At 39.7% G+C, this 16657-nt stretch overlaps 2 protein-coding genes across 2 annotated transcripts in view; both read left to right on the forward strand.

Annotated features, from left to right (window-relative positions):
• Positions 1-1520: 1520 nt before the first annotated feature.
• Positions 1521-2135, forward strand: tmem230b (transmembrane protein 230b; the record flags this gene model as incomplete). The annotated part of the gene is given in 2 exon segments (XM_035658542.1): positions 1521-1643; positions 1724-2135. Coding segments are annotated over 2 exon segments (264 nt in total), but the record flags the coding sequence as incomplete, so codon positions are not given.
• Positions 2136-6078: 3943 nt separating this feature from the next.
• igsf9b (immunoglobulin superfamily, member 9b) overlaps positions 6079-16657 on the forward strand; it is a 28449-nt gene continuing 17870 nt past the window's right edge. The window contains exons 1-3 of the mRNA XM_035657620.1: positions 6079-6619; positions 13419-13514; positions 15452-15658. Coding sequence (XP_035513513.1) covers positions 13454-13514; positions 15452-15658 — 268 coding nt within the window. The 5' untranslated portion in view covers positions 6079-6619; positions 13419-13453. The remainder of the gene's footprint in view (positions 6620-13418; positions 13515-15451; positions 15659-16657) is intronic.

Genomic DNA, 16657 nt, shown 5'->3' on the forward strand with positions numbered 1-16657 from the left:
AAAATATGAGCAGAAAATTCAGCTTGACTAAAACTAAAAAACTAAAACTACTAAACTACTAAAGTGGAAATTAAATATAAATAGTGCAACTTACCTATAAACTTACCTAATATATCCTTGTATTGGATGAAGAGAGTGTCTTCATTTTTAGGGGGAGTAATGTCATTTATATCCTCATGTTTTATTAATAATAATCATTTCTGTGTTGTAGAGCTGCAGCAGTTTGTCGGTTAATCAAATTCTCTGATTTCAGCTTCTCAAATGTTTCTGGTTTCTATAATCCTCTGTGAGAGTAAAGTGAATATTTTTTAGGCATTTTATGAACCAAACAACTAATCGATTAATCGTGAAAATGTCGATCGATATTAGAAGTAGTAGGGGATGCACCGATATTAGTGGCCGATGTTTATCTGTCGATACTGCGCAGGTTAAATGTTGTGTCGTGTTATTTCCAACTCTGATGTTGGAGAAATGATCTCCTTCGTTTTCCAGCACTGCCACAAATTGCAGGCAAACACGGAGAGGGAGCGACTGCGTCTCACATCTGGGATGAGAAGAGAAGCAGACAAGGCAGAGATGTCTTATCTTTATAGCTCTCTTTGTTTCCCGGCACACATGGGTGAATAAATAACAACAAAACACTCCGATATCAGGCCAAATTGTTCTTTTAAACATCGGTATCGGTGCTTCCCTATCCCGATCAGTTGCAGCTCTCTCTGTGTTGTGATTTATAAGTTCATAGTTCACCCACTTTTCACGTTTATAACATTGTGAGAAACATTTTTTTAAAAGAATAATCAAAATCGAGGCAGCAGAAGCTGATATTTCCTGACTTTTAGTGTTTAGTGTGGGTCAAACTCCAAAAACACTACATTTCCCACAATGCAACTTGATATATGTCTTCTTTTTTGCTCAATTCCCACCTTTTTCAAACTCTTTTGATTCACGATTAGTGTGGGAATGATCATTTCTCACAATTCACAGTCACAATTTTCATTTTCCACTGTAAAAAACTATTAAAATCATGATGATGTGACATTTGTTGGGGTCTGGAAAACCAGATTTGTAGGCCAGGGCATCTCTGCAGCACTACAGTACTGCATTTCTTCCCTTTATCAGTTTAGATTTAGAATATATTTCAATTATTTGTGCATCCCTAAAATTTGTAGGCCCCAATCCCAAACTGAGATAACCCTAATGACACCATCAGGGGTATTTTCTTTATCATAGTTGTAAAAGCTCCTCCTGAGTCACTGAAGACATTATACAAATGCTGAATAATATTCGTGACTAATACTGCATGACTAAGTAAGTGGGCCATAATGTAACATGACAGTTTTATGGCTCATACAGTCAGTCAGTCTTCCTCTTGATATAAACTATCTCTGAGCCAGACACAGACCTTCACTTGTCCGAGAAGTTAGAGCACATTGTGAGCCGGACAAATTTCTGCCTGCCTGGTTCAACCTGCTGTGTCAGAGAAAAGTGTTTTTAATTAAATATTTCTCTTTTCTCTGCAGTTCAAAAAGAGCCCACCCAAAGTCCCATACAAAGCCATAGCACTGGCCACAGTCCTCTTCCTAATCGGCTCTCTGTTAATCATCATTGGCGCCCTTCTCCTGGCTGGATACTTCGGAGTCACTGTGAGTACTTGTACTTTTACTTTGTGTGTTTTTTTTACAGTATGAACGACATATTTACTGACATGTTTCCCCTCTTTCAGCACTCAGACCGAACCGTGCCCGTCCTTATCATCGGGATCCTCGTCTTCCTGCCTGGAATTTACCACCTACGAATAGCTTACTATGCTTCAAAGGGCTACCATGGCTACTCCTATGATGATATCCCAGACTTTGATGACTGACAGACACCACACAGCTTCAGCCGCTGTCTTCCTGTCCTCACACATACTCAAAGTATTCCGCTTGTGCTAATTTAAATGCACTGATACCTTTTAAAGACAGTAAAGTTAATAGATTCTGTAAATTATCTACATCTTTTGATGTTACTGTGATAGTTATACGCCTTGGTAGTTGATGCCAGCCTGCTGTTATGAAGCCAAATAAGTCATTGTTTAATTTGTATATTTGTTTTGTTAGCTTGATAAATAATAAATCTGTAATTTAACGAGTCTCTTTTACTTGTATACTGTTATTTTTATTGGTCAGATTATGTAGAACCAGAGAGAAATCTGCATTATTTATTATTTATCTGTTAACTTTACACTGAGTCGGTCTATAATAGGACACATTTTACCCTATAATACAGTATATGTGTAACTAATGATCATTTTAGACACCTTTATTTAAGTTGAGCCGATTCTCAAAATCAAATCACTTTAACTTGAGCTCATAAGTTCTTAAAACGAATGAATTTACAGTACAAAGGACCTTTTTCACAGCAGCCATTTCGACATGAAATAGGGTAAAAAGAGGGGCTAACAATGATATTAACACCTGTATTTACCCTACTATTTCATGTCAAAGTGGCTGCTGTGAAAATGGTCTATTAAGACATAAATGTGCACAGATTTCAGGCTGTAGAGGCTAAACTGTGTGTCTCGCCTGGCAGATAACGGATTTAATAAAAGGTCTATTACTGGCGTTGTCCACAGTATGATCAATATCCTGTTCACCACGGTTGGTCCTACTCTCCGGTTAATTCTTCCTCACTGAGTTGTTCTTTCTTGGAGGATTTCATGTGATTAATTCCAATCCTTTGATCTCCATATGGTGCACCTGGCCTGTGAGAGAAAACATAGTCAAACAGGGGAAGTACGAACACGCAATTAAGAGCTGACATTATGTTCGAATCACATTCCCTCTCCGCCATCAACTCATCAGTCAGGTTTCAGTGTGACTTTGTGCTGCAGGATAATGCCATATGTAAATTGTAAAAACACACGCCAGCGAAGGTTGCAGATGCTTGGCAACCGGCTGTCTCGGCGGATATATTCAAGGACAGTCGCTTGTGCTTCTCTTTGTGTTTCTCTCGCTAATCAAATGTGTCGACAATCCGCCGCCAACCACAAACTATATTAGGCAGATCACGTCAAACGCTTCACCTCAGCTTAGAAAACTTCTTTTTTTTGGTCTACTTTTTCAGGAGAAGCACATAAAGGATCGAGAGTGAATGCACCGTTCCTCTATAGTCTCAGTAATTTACCATTAAGCATATCTTGGTAATATGTGATTTGAATTATATTGATTATTACTACACAGGCAGGCAGTATAAGGACATATGAGATGATCAGACACATGAGTGCATAGTAATATTCAAAGGATATTACAGTAATTTAACAGTGAATGTTCACAGAAATCATATTACTTTCTAATATTATGGTACAAAAATCACTGTAAACTAGTAATAAGTACCAAATTATATGCAAAGCAGAGTTATTATAGTTTAATATTTTTAGTTTACATTCAAGAGTTGGTTTTTTTGTTCCAGTTTTGTACATTTATTGTGTAAAAATGTCAAGTTTTAGTTTAGTGTGTATTAGTTTAAGTGTTTTTATGATAATATAGGGTGGTATCTGTCAGGAGCATGATTTAAGAAGTTTAATATAGACTCACAGTAATAGTAGACAATGCTTCCTCGTGCTTCTGCTGACAAATCTGACCAAAAGACTTAAAATAAAGACATTTACTGTATATTTTTTATTGAATTTAAGTTAGTTTGGAAGCACACAATAACATTTCAGTTAAATAAAAGGATTTTTCACACCTAGTTTTTAGGTTTAGGTGAACTATAATAACCTTAGACTGAACTATATTTTATATTTCTATGATATTTAACCAACTCACAGCCTGTTTACTGTCGCCCTCCTGTGGTGACACAGACTGTCTCTTACTGGATTGGCTCATTTTAAACTGTGTTTGTCCCATTAACCCAACCGACCACATCCCTATCAGCTCATCAGGACATCAAAAGAACTGCTCCTGAGGTAAGATAAGGAAAATATTTGACAGTAAACTTACATAACTCCCTCTTTTTATATGGAGGAGCATCCAAATTAACTTCAAATATGACAAATAAATAGAAATAGAAAGTCAGGAATCAGGAAAAACATCTAATTTTTAAATAAAATATATAGATAACATAACAGCATGGGTTTGGTCTATGGTAATAAATGCATAATTAATAATAATTCATAATTTTATGGAGAGAATAATAGTTCACGTTTAGCTCAATGGCAGCGAATTGTAGGACGTAAAGGCGGGTTAATTTAAAAAGCAAATGTATAAATATTAAATTTTATCTTAGCTTCTGGTCTTAGAGACATTAGGCATTTAGGTTTTTGCAATATTTGTCAAATATTTGAAGGGAAAAGTTTTTAAAAAGGCGTCTTATTTTCTCACTTTAATCGTTTAGCTAACGGTAGCTAGTCCAGGTTTGTGCCTTTTAACATTAAATTAAACGTTAATATAAACTTACAGGAAGATAAGTTATATTGATTATGTTCACTAGTGCTAATAAAATATATGTCTGTATATTTATATAATGGATTTATGGGGAGGTTGTGTGTGTGTGGGTGATAAAACTCATTAACATTTTTTAATATTTTACACCCGTTTTCAAACCTTTATCTTCACTGTATGTTGTAAATATTTAGTTGCTTATTTGCTGGAGGCTGTAGCCAAACGGCAGAGGGTGAAATGTGTCCTTAAAGTGTCTGTTTTTGCCCTTTTTTGTCTCGTCTAGTCTGTCTTTCCCTCGAAAAAGCGCTTTTGTCTGAGGCGCTTAAAGAAGCTTCAGCGTCAAGTTACACAGAGACACACGGCAGGTTACCGGAAGTCGAGTATTTCACCTTCAACATAAAAGCATTTAAAAAAAAAATTTAAACAAACATTCTTTTACACACTTATTTCTTTATCATTTAATCCACTAAAAAGTTAGAAAAATGTGTGTAAATGTTTTTTTGTAATTGTTAAAGAGACAATAATTTATCCTGGCCATGTAAAGTAATTAAATTTTTTTTTTAAATATTGTTGGTAACTTTTAAAGAGACAATAATTTATCCTGGTCATTTAAAGTAATTTTTAAATTTTTAAAATATTGTTGGTAACTATTAAAGAGACAATCATATATCCTGGTCATTTAAAGTAATTTTTAATTTTTTTTTAAATATTGTTGGTAACTATTAAAGAGACAATAATTTATCCTGGTCATTTAAAGTAATTTTAAAATGTTTAAAATATTGTTGGTAACCATTAAAAAGACAATCATTTATCCTGGTCATTTAAAGTAATTTTTAAACTATGAATGTCATGCATTTAACATTTAGTATTTTGTTTATTATAAAGACAGACTTTCTCTCAGCGTCCCTGACCACAACATGAGAGGAAATAGTAGGCTAAACACAGGTGCTACCAGTGCGAATTAAAGCTTAGTTTTGCAGATCCTTTCCAGTGAGCCAACATGCACAATAGCAGCACTCTGTTCGAATAATACCTGTGTTTATCCTACTGTTTCATGTCAATATGGCTGCTGTGAGAAAGGTCTTTTGGCCTTTTCTACAGCAGTCATTTTGAATTATTATAGTAGGAAAATAACAGGTGTTACTTATAGTGATGGGTGTGTGTGACAGTGAACCAGCATGCGTAATACCAGGACCCAGAACTGATCATTCATTTTAGTATTTACACCTGTGACATTTCTAAATGTCTATTGATACATTTGATTTATGATTTTTGTAGCCTATAAAATTAATGAAATTGTCTGAAAATGGAGCCCAAGGTGATATCTATAAATAGATTATTGTCTGACAAAACAGTCCAAAAATATAAATATGTTCAGTGACTATTATATAATAACATAAAACAGAGAAAAAACTGCAAATTCTCAGATTTTAGAACAGATCCATCCTTGATAAATGACTCATTTACACCTTTAACAACGGATTTGACCTCTTGTGTTTTTCCTTCATTGTGAAAGGTGTAACAGGAAGTGTTAGTGGGTGCATTGTGTGTGATTGACGGCGGCTCTGGCAGCTCCTGCAGGAGGAGGAGGAGGAGGAGGATCGATAATAATGGGAGGGACACACTGAGTATCAACAGCAGGGCTCCAACTCAACGTGCAGTGTTTGCTCCCTGTCTGGGGAAACTTGCGCCTGTTTGATGATAAATTGAGGGCGTTTCTTAAAAGTTAATTATAAAAACTCATGATCAAAAGTACTTTTCTGCAAGTTTTGGACAAAGACGACTGCAGGACTTAAAAAAAGCTGAAGGCGTGGGAAGTTTAAATGGACTTTAAATGGGCTGATGTCGGACTCGTGAAGGTGGTTTTGGGTTAATGGATTTTATTGAACCAGCAAAGTATTTTTCTTCAAATATTTTTTTAAAGGAAGTCTGATAACCATGGATGTCGAGGAATAATTGTTATTTTCTTTTGATCCACGCTTTGGACTGAGAACAAAAATGTGACCACCTGCGTTTTTATTCAACTCTCTCTTCTTTTTATTTAATTTAAAAAAAGCCCCTTTTCTTTTAATCTCCCTTGTAGACAAAAAAAAAGAAAGAACAGTTAAAATTTGAGTCTGCGAGACGAGTCTTAAAAGAAGAGCACCAATGGATTGAAAGATTATACTTCCAGCAGTGAAAAAGTGCCTCAAGCAAAGGTAAGCATCCTCTAAAGCTCCTGTATTCTGCTTTCCATTTTAACTTCCCCTGCTTAATGCACTGTAGTAATACTGTGATACACTGCAGCGTCGCGCCTTTGTTTATGTTTAGTGTATCCCATGCACCACTTGTAATCTCCGAGTGTATCCCCCCACCCCCTTTAATACCACACTGAATAGGTTTAACATGCTGCAATGACCCAAAACTGAACCCTGTCCCCTTGATTAAAATAATGGCAAACAATAGTCAGTCAGAAAATAGTGTTTTTCTTTCTTCATTTGATTGCCCTGCCTCCCTCCCTCCTCTCAGCTGGTATCACACTCACTGACTCAGACAAAAGATGCACCTGTTTGGTTTTACAGGAGGTCTGTGTGCTGATACGGAGGACTGAGCATCACAATTCACTGTAAAGGGGTGCAGAAAGAAAAGGAGGTTGAGGCTCGGGGGTCTGTTTTATATGGACCAGACGGTGTATTTGCCTGCTGCTCCACATGGTGCAGTGTGCTGGACACAACCTCATTTGAGCTGTTTTTGTACAGAGGAGTGCAGCCGTCTTGATGTAGCTCTAGTGCTTCCTCTCCTTTGTTTTTGTTGTGCTTCTCAATGCTGATTGGTGAGAGATGAGGCACACATCACTCTGGATGCCTGTAATCCCTTTTTTTTTCTTTTGGGGCCATTTGACTCTATAGGCACACTGTTTACTTTCAGAAATATAAGCTTCCTTCGTTAATCAGCTTGTGTAGGTTGTCAAAGGTTTTACTCGCTTTTGACATTAAAAAATAAATAAATAAACGTGTTTTTTCCCTCATATAGTAGAATATATACTTCCAGTCGGGTCCTTTTGGGAAACACCACATAATAAATCAGTTTTGGGATTGCTTTTGAATTATTTACAGGGTGACAGCTATGTGCGAGGAGCAGTTTTGCATTTTTTCTATCAGAAGGAAATGTTGAATATATCAGCCAGGCCCTCCGGGTTAACAAAGTCTGTGCGTGTCAGATACCAGCGCAGGTGTCATTTTACACACTTATATCCCGTATATTTAAACATTTGGCAGGCCCTGACATTTCACTGGTACATTCACCATTCAGGGCACCGTGTGGCCAACTGTGCCCTGTAGGCAGATTGTCATGCTGGAGGAAATTGATTGTACTGGGAAACAAATTATTCATGAGTAGAAAGTGGTTTACTCCAAATTGCTGCGTTATTAGTGGTTAAGATAGAGTCTCTTCGCCTCCGCAGTGAATGCGTATCGGTGACAGTGTGCTGAAGCTCACTGGGGGACCAAAGAATATACAAAATGTGTAAGAAAAAGCACATATAGGTATTTAAACGTAGTGAACTGAAGCTAAGAAAGGGGCTAATAAAGTTTAAGGGCCACGCAGTGTACCATAAAAAGTCACTATTGTATGTTAACGTGTCATTACTGACTTGTCTTTTACTGCCTTTTACATCTGGGCAGTAACAGCTGGTCCCTAAATGAAGGAATGAAACTGCACTAATGAACACTTTCAGGTTAAATATTTAGGTTTAGTTAGGGTGTATATGTTTTAAAATAAACCCAGTGCCGTGCCTCAGCAGTGGACTTCTGACCCCTCAGTTCCTCTTACTTACGGGTCTTGAAAGAAGCTTTATGGGACTGAAATGTTCCCGGGAGTCGGAGGCAGGGGAGGACAAAGACTCAGAAGGATGTTAGCTGCTTTGCTTTCACTACACTTATGTCATTTTCCACTCCCCTGAGACTTCTGAGCTCTATGAAATCATCCTGGTGGGGGGGAAATACATGAATCAGTCCACCCGTGTGTGTGTGTGTGTGTAATTTGCAGCATTGTTTAATTACTGTAAACTGTGCACTGTGTAGTAAAGGTAGCGCTGTCCGTTTCTCTGTGCGAGTAAATGAAAAAACATTCAACCATCAGTCGATATTGTTACAGTCAGTAGCACCATGTGTTAGATTACCAACCAACACTGTGTTAATCCATATACAGTGGGCTTTCCCAGTCACGAGACTAGGGCTCGGCTCCCGTGCCCAGTGTGTGCCCAGCTCATTTCCTTTAGTCAGACTAAATGTCAATACAGATACTAAATTAGGTTGCGATGCCAGATACATCCATGAATTGATTTCTGTGTTATGTAGGCTGGTTCAACCAGTCGAGGTTTTACAACCCAGTCTCGTGTTAATAATTGTGGTTCACATGTACTTTGTGTGCAGATCCGGGGCCTTTGTTGTGCTTAGGGTGTGGGATATGTCTGCAACTCTATGAGATTGTTGTCACCTGTGAAAGACTTTGCTCAAGTAACACTTCAGCTACAGGCCGCTTTGCACGGAGGCTGTGGCCGCTGTCAAGATTAACAAGGATTACTAAGAGAGTAATGCTACTTCTTAACAGCCTGTATCTGTCGCTAACATCACTGATTGCTCTGCTTCGGCACTGAGAGGTAACACACACCCTCACACACAGGGTGCAAAATTAACTTTTTTGTCCACCAGCCAAATTGCAAGTGCACCGCAAGCATTTGGCTGGAGCTAATTTTGTCCCCTGCTCACAAACATTAGGTCAAAAGTTCATGTTTTCTGTTTCTGTGAGAAGTTAGAAGACTGAAAGAGACGCTGACAGTTTAATTGACTACAGCACTGCTCTTGTTAGCTCATTACAACACACACCTTTTAAAGTTTGCATTATTCAGTTAATTCTGGTGCGATTCAGAGGAGATGCGTATGGACAGGTCAGGCTCACCAGCTGTTACAGCTGACAGCTTGGAATCAGCTCCTTGCCTGCATTCAACACAAGAACTCATCCATCCATCCGTCTGATTGCTGACTCTGGAAACACCTCTGTGCTAATTAGCTGACGAAATTTAAATTCTCTGCAGGGGGGTACAGATTTTTTACATTCAGCCAATGATGGCTTGAGTCTCTTATATTCTGATGAAATTGGTACCAAAGTCGTCTGCTATTGTAAAGCTTGCAGCTGACATTAGTGTAGAAAAGGTTTCCACAAGTTAGTAGAAATAAAAACGAGTAAATTCGTGCGTCAGACATTTAGCTCGACAGATTGGACGGGATTGGACCTCCAGCAACAATAGCAGTATAGTATATAATCTGAAGTGACTCGATTTCCCAGTGATTGATCACTGCCCGGCTAGATGACAGCGTGTCCTTGATTTGTCTCACCAATTTGATCTCTAATTTGATTAGACTATTAACACTTGGAGCAGAAGGGCAGGATTAGTCCGGGTGTTACAAATGTACAGTCCAGAAGGCTAAGTCATGACTAGATCTAAAGCAATTTGTGTCATTGAAATCCAGTGAAACAGACCAGTCAGTTGTGTCAGGACACAGTGTCGAGCTAAATGTCTGACGCACGAATTCACTCGTTTTTATTTCTACAAACTTGTGGTAACCTTTTTTTATACTAATGTCACTTCCTACCTTTTTAATCCCAGTAACTTCTTTATTAGAGTGGGAAAGTTCTGTCTGTTTCACTGACGTCCGTCCCCTTTGCACATCTTCATTTCAAGAGGGGACACACAGTTGATATCAGGGCTGGTGAATGATCAGCCAATAATGGGAAATTTATATTATTATGTATTATTTATTTGTATAGATTTGGTCAGAGCTATGGAAAATTAAATCATCCGTCTTTTCTCACTACATCTTTGCCCTTCTTACCCTCAGGTGTGCATAAAATTTAAAAATTACTTATTTCTTAGTTTTAAAATACATAAATGATCAGTTATCTTATTGTTATTGGCCATGAGAAGCAGGTAATTATCGCTTATTGTAAAGGCTGGAAAATAATCCGCATCGTGCATCCCTAAATTCAACTCAAGGACGGTTGTACTGTGATATATTCTGTTATGTCATTGTCTCTCAGTATGGTTGAGTGTGACTTGCAGACAGTTGTTAAGTATGTCGACTTCCCCTCAGATACCCTTGTGAGTAGATTAGTGTGTAGGAGTAAACCCCTCTCACCTCTCACACATTATTTAAAGTGACGGTCCTTAACGTTGAACGAGAGCTCCAATCCACAGTTATTTTTTGGTTTGAAGCTGAATTATTGGATTGCTCGCAGGTCTGTAAGTGCTGTTGTCAGATCGCAGTCAGATAAACTGCAAGAATTACTGCTGCTTCACTGTTTTCAACTTGTCACAGAGTCCGTGTTCGGACAGCTGGGCTCTTCTTGAGGTCCTCTCTGTTTACATGCCAATTAAATGGCCCCTTGCTCCGCTCTGCTGCCTGAGGAAATAACCTGCTTGTCTTCCCGTCTACTCCTGCACCTGCAGACAAAGCCCCCCTCCAGGCTTCCTCTGTAATATGTCGGCTCAGTGTATCTGTCTGTCTGTTCTCACAAGCCAGTCATATCTTCTGGTGCGGGAGCACAGCAGTGCCTGCAGAAGCGAAGGCGAGATTTGTTACGTCTCGAGGTTGTCAAAAGTGACTTGAGGTATACATGTGAGCTAGACTTTCAGATATATGATAGGATCTGCTCATCTCTTTCGCTGTCGTGTCATTAAAATGGCGTGAGGATGACAGCCGAGATGATGCAGTGATGTGCAGTCATTCACGTCCATCATTTTTTGACAGCTGGATGTGAAACACAAATGATTAAAAGATTTATCTCTTTATTTTTTGAATCCACTGTAAGAGCCCTGTTTGCTCCGACACCCTACTGAGCGAATGATGTTTGCACAGTAGGAGCAATCCCTTCCTCATTACAAACACTGCACTGAAATGATTCTGTCACGCAAAAACTAGCAGTTCTTGTGTGGCATCGGTCTGGCTTTCTGCTTGTTTCGGAAAGGTGCTAAACAAAAGTTATCACAGGGCTTCAAGGGCGGCTCCGGCAGCAACGGTCTCAACCCTGTGTCGGTCAAATGCAAGGAGATAAATGCATCTTTCTGCTGCTCTGTTCTGTTTGTTCTGCTAAGACTAAACGGGTCAGCCATGTATTCAGTTACCCTGCGTTACTGCAGTGAATCTGTGGCTATATCCACAGCTAATATCCAAGACCCACCTGCTTTCTAAGAATAGCCTCCTTCTTGTATTACTTAAATGAACTTAAAGTAATAAGCTGGTATTAGGGGTACTGAATGGAGTGACTTAAGAGGAGGGGGAGAGGTCTTCCATTATGTTTGAAGGGCAACAACTTAAACTTGTGCCTCCAATCCAATTTGGGGTGGAGGGTCTCACGAGTTGCTTCAGCTGTTCTCATCGTTCAGACTGTGAAGTAGTCCCACAATTTGTGTAAGTGGAGTCTTGTTTGTGGGACTCATTAGGACTCAGTGGATTGTACTGGTGGTCTTGCATGTGCATTTACAGTTTTTCTCACTCACTTTGGCTCAGTCTTGATATTCTCTAAACTATTTCATGGGACATCACAACTACATGGTAATAACTCACCTAGTTATTGTGTCAGTAAATTGGCCAATACCACCAAAATGAATGAAAAAAAGTCATTGTGTGAGCCATACTTGCTTACTGTATGATACAAGAATGCCAGTTTTGTCTAGCTGAATGCTATTGTGTATTGAGCTTTTTAGAGTCAGATTTCAACAGTAGGTCAGATTGTACTGCACAATACTGTAGTGCAAAGAAAAAGGATGTGCACATTTGTAAATTTATTTGTAGAGCAATGTGTTACATGTACTGTGAATCTGTAGATCTTTATTGTAAAGTCACATAGCCTACAGTGAACAGAACATTTGCCAAAAAACCACCACAAAAATGAAAGAAACCTGTGGTAGCTCAGTAAGAGGCCAACAGTTTGTACCTCCTCACAGTATGCTGATTGTGATTCCGAGTTCATTACTGAGGCAGGTAATTTTCCCATTTAGCAGACATCTCAAAGACTTCATGTCATAGATATTTCTGGAATATACATGTATATGTGAAAGATTTTGATAATTGAATAGATCATTTTGAATGTGATAGCTCAAACAATTAATGCTTTGGAGGTTATGAAGAGTTTGGCAGTTTTAGTGAGAATCAACTCATCAATTTTGATCAGCAAGCCATGTGCAAGTAGTTATTGTAAAAAAACATGTGCCAAAATGTTCGCAACTTGCTTGAATGAATGAGTAATTCAAATCTGTGAGGTGAACCGCACTCACTGCCACTGGCTACTTGAACATTGTACTGCACTGGATGGAGTGAATTCAGTTTAAGGAGAGAGCGTTGCCAAATGGCAGTCTATTTATTCCAGTCACATTCCTTTTTTAAGCACTGGTAATAGGATAACATCTGGAGTCGGGGAGACACACCTTTCAGTATTGCTCATGTCACCTGTCAATTGCTGTTGCCCTATTTAGTGTGAGACGAGACCTTCTGGATGAGCTGGACCAATCACAAGCATCAGGTTAATCTGTACGTACACTTAGAGCCTTGTAGAGGTCTTCTCTGTGGACACACACAAACACACATATAAATATGCACACTCACTGACACACACACACACACACACACACACACTTTGGCCTCTGCAGGGAAACCTCCACAGGGTGCATACTCTAAGCAATCTCATGCCATACTGTCTATTTGTAGCACTTGTTGGAATAGCTTATTTGCCTTAATCTAGCCACAGTACAGACATGCAATTTTCCAAAGGATTAAGTGTTTTCAAAGAATACAGTCTGGAATGTAGTGTAGTTGTTGGATTACGAGGTGATGTTAACTTGAGGGATTACATTGGTCTGAACGGGGGATGTGAGGGATGTCCTTGTGCAGCGGTGAATCTGTGAATGGTACAGTAGCGTTCTGTTGAAGAGAAAACGAGATGTGTGGTCTTCTCTTTCAGGTCGGGAGATGTGTGAAGGAGTGTGACGGACGGCCATGGGACTGGAGACACGGTGGCTTCAGGCTGTCACCACTGTTGTAGCCATCTGTCTGCTAAGTAAGTATGCTAATGCAAATATGGATTCATTGCATACATTTGCTCTGCATCTCCATATTTAATGTCTTCTTGGTGAACTTTTAGAGTTTTCCTCAAATGATTACTGGCATTCCTCGGCCCTGAGTTATCTTGTTAACAAACTGTTTAATCACAAAATGCATTCATATTATCAAAGCATCAAAGACCTTTTCCCAAAATTGAATCAGTCATCCGAAGCAGCTGGAGCTGTCTTTTTTTGAGCTGACAGACTACAACAAAAAATGGTTGTAGATCCTATTGTGCTAACTTGTTTATACACACAAAAACAGTAAAAGTAAAACAATTATGTAACACTGACATAGAAAATTCACTCAACATGTGTAAATAGGACTTGCACATGCAGAGCACAGATTAACTGATGAAATCTGCTTTGTTGGATCACATTTACATGATCATGACGATGGTATTGCTGTACAATATGTCACTGTTTGTTTTTGAAAAATCACTTTCACAACCTTATGTAACATTATTACAGTCTTTATACAACCACTGTCACTTTTAACTTATCAGGTTTTGTTTGGTAAATTGTGCTGCAGACAGTTTAAGTGGTGGGTGATGATGAGTGAAAAATGGATCTAGATTGAATTTAGTAAAATAATTGATTGAATTTGTGCAAATTTAGCTCTCTTTTTTTTAAAATCAACTGGAAATTGTTCACAGCTGGTTCACAAAGCAGGCTGTTGTACTAACTGCATAAAATGCTGTGTCCAGTCATGTTGTATATTCCAACATATTGTCTTTTTCATAAGACTCTGGGCTCTTTAATTTGTAAGACAGCCAGTTGTTTTCCTCCATTTGTCTCTGCCATTTGTTTGCATAACTTCACCAAAAGTTCATTGTTTACCGACGTCAACAAGAACTACAGTATGTCCTTTGTTGTGCAGCAGTTGGCATATGTTGCCTTTTGCTGCCTACATGCAGTTTGAGTGACACCATGATGAAATTGGCACAGCTCCCATTGCCTTACATTGGAGAAAGTAAAGAGGAGGGGTTACAGCACAGACATGAGAGGGCGAAAGAGAGAATGAGGCCAAAATCCAACTTAAATAATATCTGTTGGTGTGGATTTAGATCAATCTGGGATTTATACTACCCCCAACCCAGGCACGCTTCTCTGTGTGCGTGCATGTGTTCGTAAGGGGGGGTGGTGGGATTGATTTTGCTGGTCCGCAGACCATGTGTGTACCCCAGGGGGTGGTGGGAGGTCGGGTGGAGAGAGGACAGAGGGTCCTGCTGCCCTGCATCAGAGTATCACCACCACCCCCCACCCCTTTTGAGATTAAAGTAATCACCAGGCCAGATGAGTAGTAGAGCAAACACTGGCACCCAGTTGCGCACACACCCACGTGAGCACATGGCAGCGAGGCAGATAGAGCGAGAAAAGACTGCTCCAGGTGTCACTAATGGGATTGCTGTGTGTTTGCATGCTTTGCGGCTATACGATCTTGTCACCAAATCGCACATGATTGTTTTACATGCCCTCTGATGGCCCAGCTTTTAACAGCGTACACTCTGGGGATGTCATAGTGTAGTCACCATCTGATGCAGTTCAACACGAGCATTTATGGATCCATTTTTCAGTCTATTTCCCACCAACTTTTCTGTGTCTTGACCTCTTCTTGCCTGTGTGGTCCTCTCTCGAGATATACTGCTAATGTTTTATGAACTGTTCTCAGCACGGCAAACAATTTTCACAGGAATATATGACCAAAAAAATTCCAGAGAGGTTAATCCAGCCTCTCTGGCAGTCATAACTCTCCTTAAAGGGCCTATATTTCTCTGGCCCTCATAGCGCAAGATTTATGTGTTTACTCACATTTTATTGCATTCTGTGCTATCAGCAAATGTCCACAATGAATCCCATGCGTCATCCTGGTGATATGTTGTTGTCTTTACAGGTGTGTCTCAAGGTGAGGCAACATTGGTTCATGCCAGAGAGGGGGGCTCTGCAGAGCTGGACTGCAATCTCACTCCTACGTTTAAAGAAGCCACCACCCCCAACCTTTTTCCTCTGCATGTGGTGGAGTGGGTGCGCCTCGGTTTCAACGTTCCCATCCTCATCAAATTTGGAGTGTATGCTCCTCGTGTTCATCCAAACTACAAGGGTAAGAGTTATTCAGATGTGTTCAAAAACACACTCCTTTCAGACACCTGAAAGACTGTCTCTAACAACATGTGTTACTGCAGGTCCATTCCCTTGAAGTAGACCTGTAAGACCTTGCTTTGATTAAATGTTTTTTTGCTGTTGCTTGTTTCAGCTATTTGCCTGCATACAGACCTAAACGTGGGCTTTGAAAAAAAATTCTCAGTTGCTACTGTTATAGCAGTTTGTTTCTGAAAGGATTCAAAAGACTGGGCAACAATTGACAGATTTCTTTAATTATGGTTCAGTAGACTTTAGGGAGGGGAGGGGAGGTGTCCATGTGGCATATTTCTTTTCTTTTTTACCTTGAGTTACATGCCTCTATCCTGTGTGAGCAAAGGTAGGCATCAGGAGTTTACACTGGTATTTATGAAGACTTGGGGAGGGGAAGTTTGGATGGAACAATATCCCAAATAGGTAATCCATCCAAACCACAAGCCCTGTAATTACTGCTGGTGTTCAGTCTGTGTGGTTCGAGACTGAGCGCAGAGAGAAGGGGAAGGGCGAGAGTGGATGTGTTTTAATGGAGGCAGTTAGAGGGGGTGGGGTAGCTGAGCAAGAAGAAGGGGGTACCAGTAACGCTGTCCATTGGGGGATTAGGAGTGTAGGTGGGGGCTTGGTGGTCTGATGACAGTGTTTTATTAGTATGCTGAGGGGTGACCCAGTAAGGGGAGATTGTTGTGCTGGAAGGAGGATGGATGAAGCATTGGGAATAATGGGAGTTTTCTTGCTGGAGCCCTATAATCCTGTCATTGTCTACCAGAGGACAAAAGACAAAGAGGGGTATCCCATACTCCCCTTTGCTTTGCCAAAGCCAACAGGACCACTAGGGCACCCCAAATCCCATACTGTCCCAACTAGGTCACTGAAATGTACAGGGAACCTCGATAAAAACCCCTTCACGTTTCCCGTATTAGAACTTATTTTACCAGGAGGTCCCACAGAGAACGAAGGCCTCCGA

The sequence above is a fragment of the Morone saxatilis genome, unplaced genomic scaffold (genome assembly GCF_004916995.1).
Source record: "Morone saxatilis isolate NCDOM2014 unplaced genomic scaffold, NCSU_SB_2.0 Contig16, whole genome shotgun sequence".
NCBI lineage: Eukaryota > Metazoa > Chordata > Actinopteri > Moronidae > Morone > Morone saxatilis.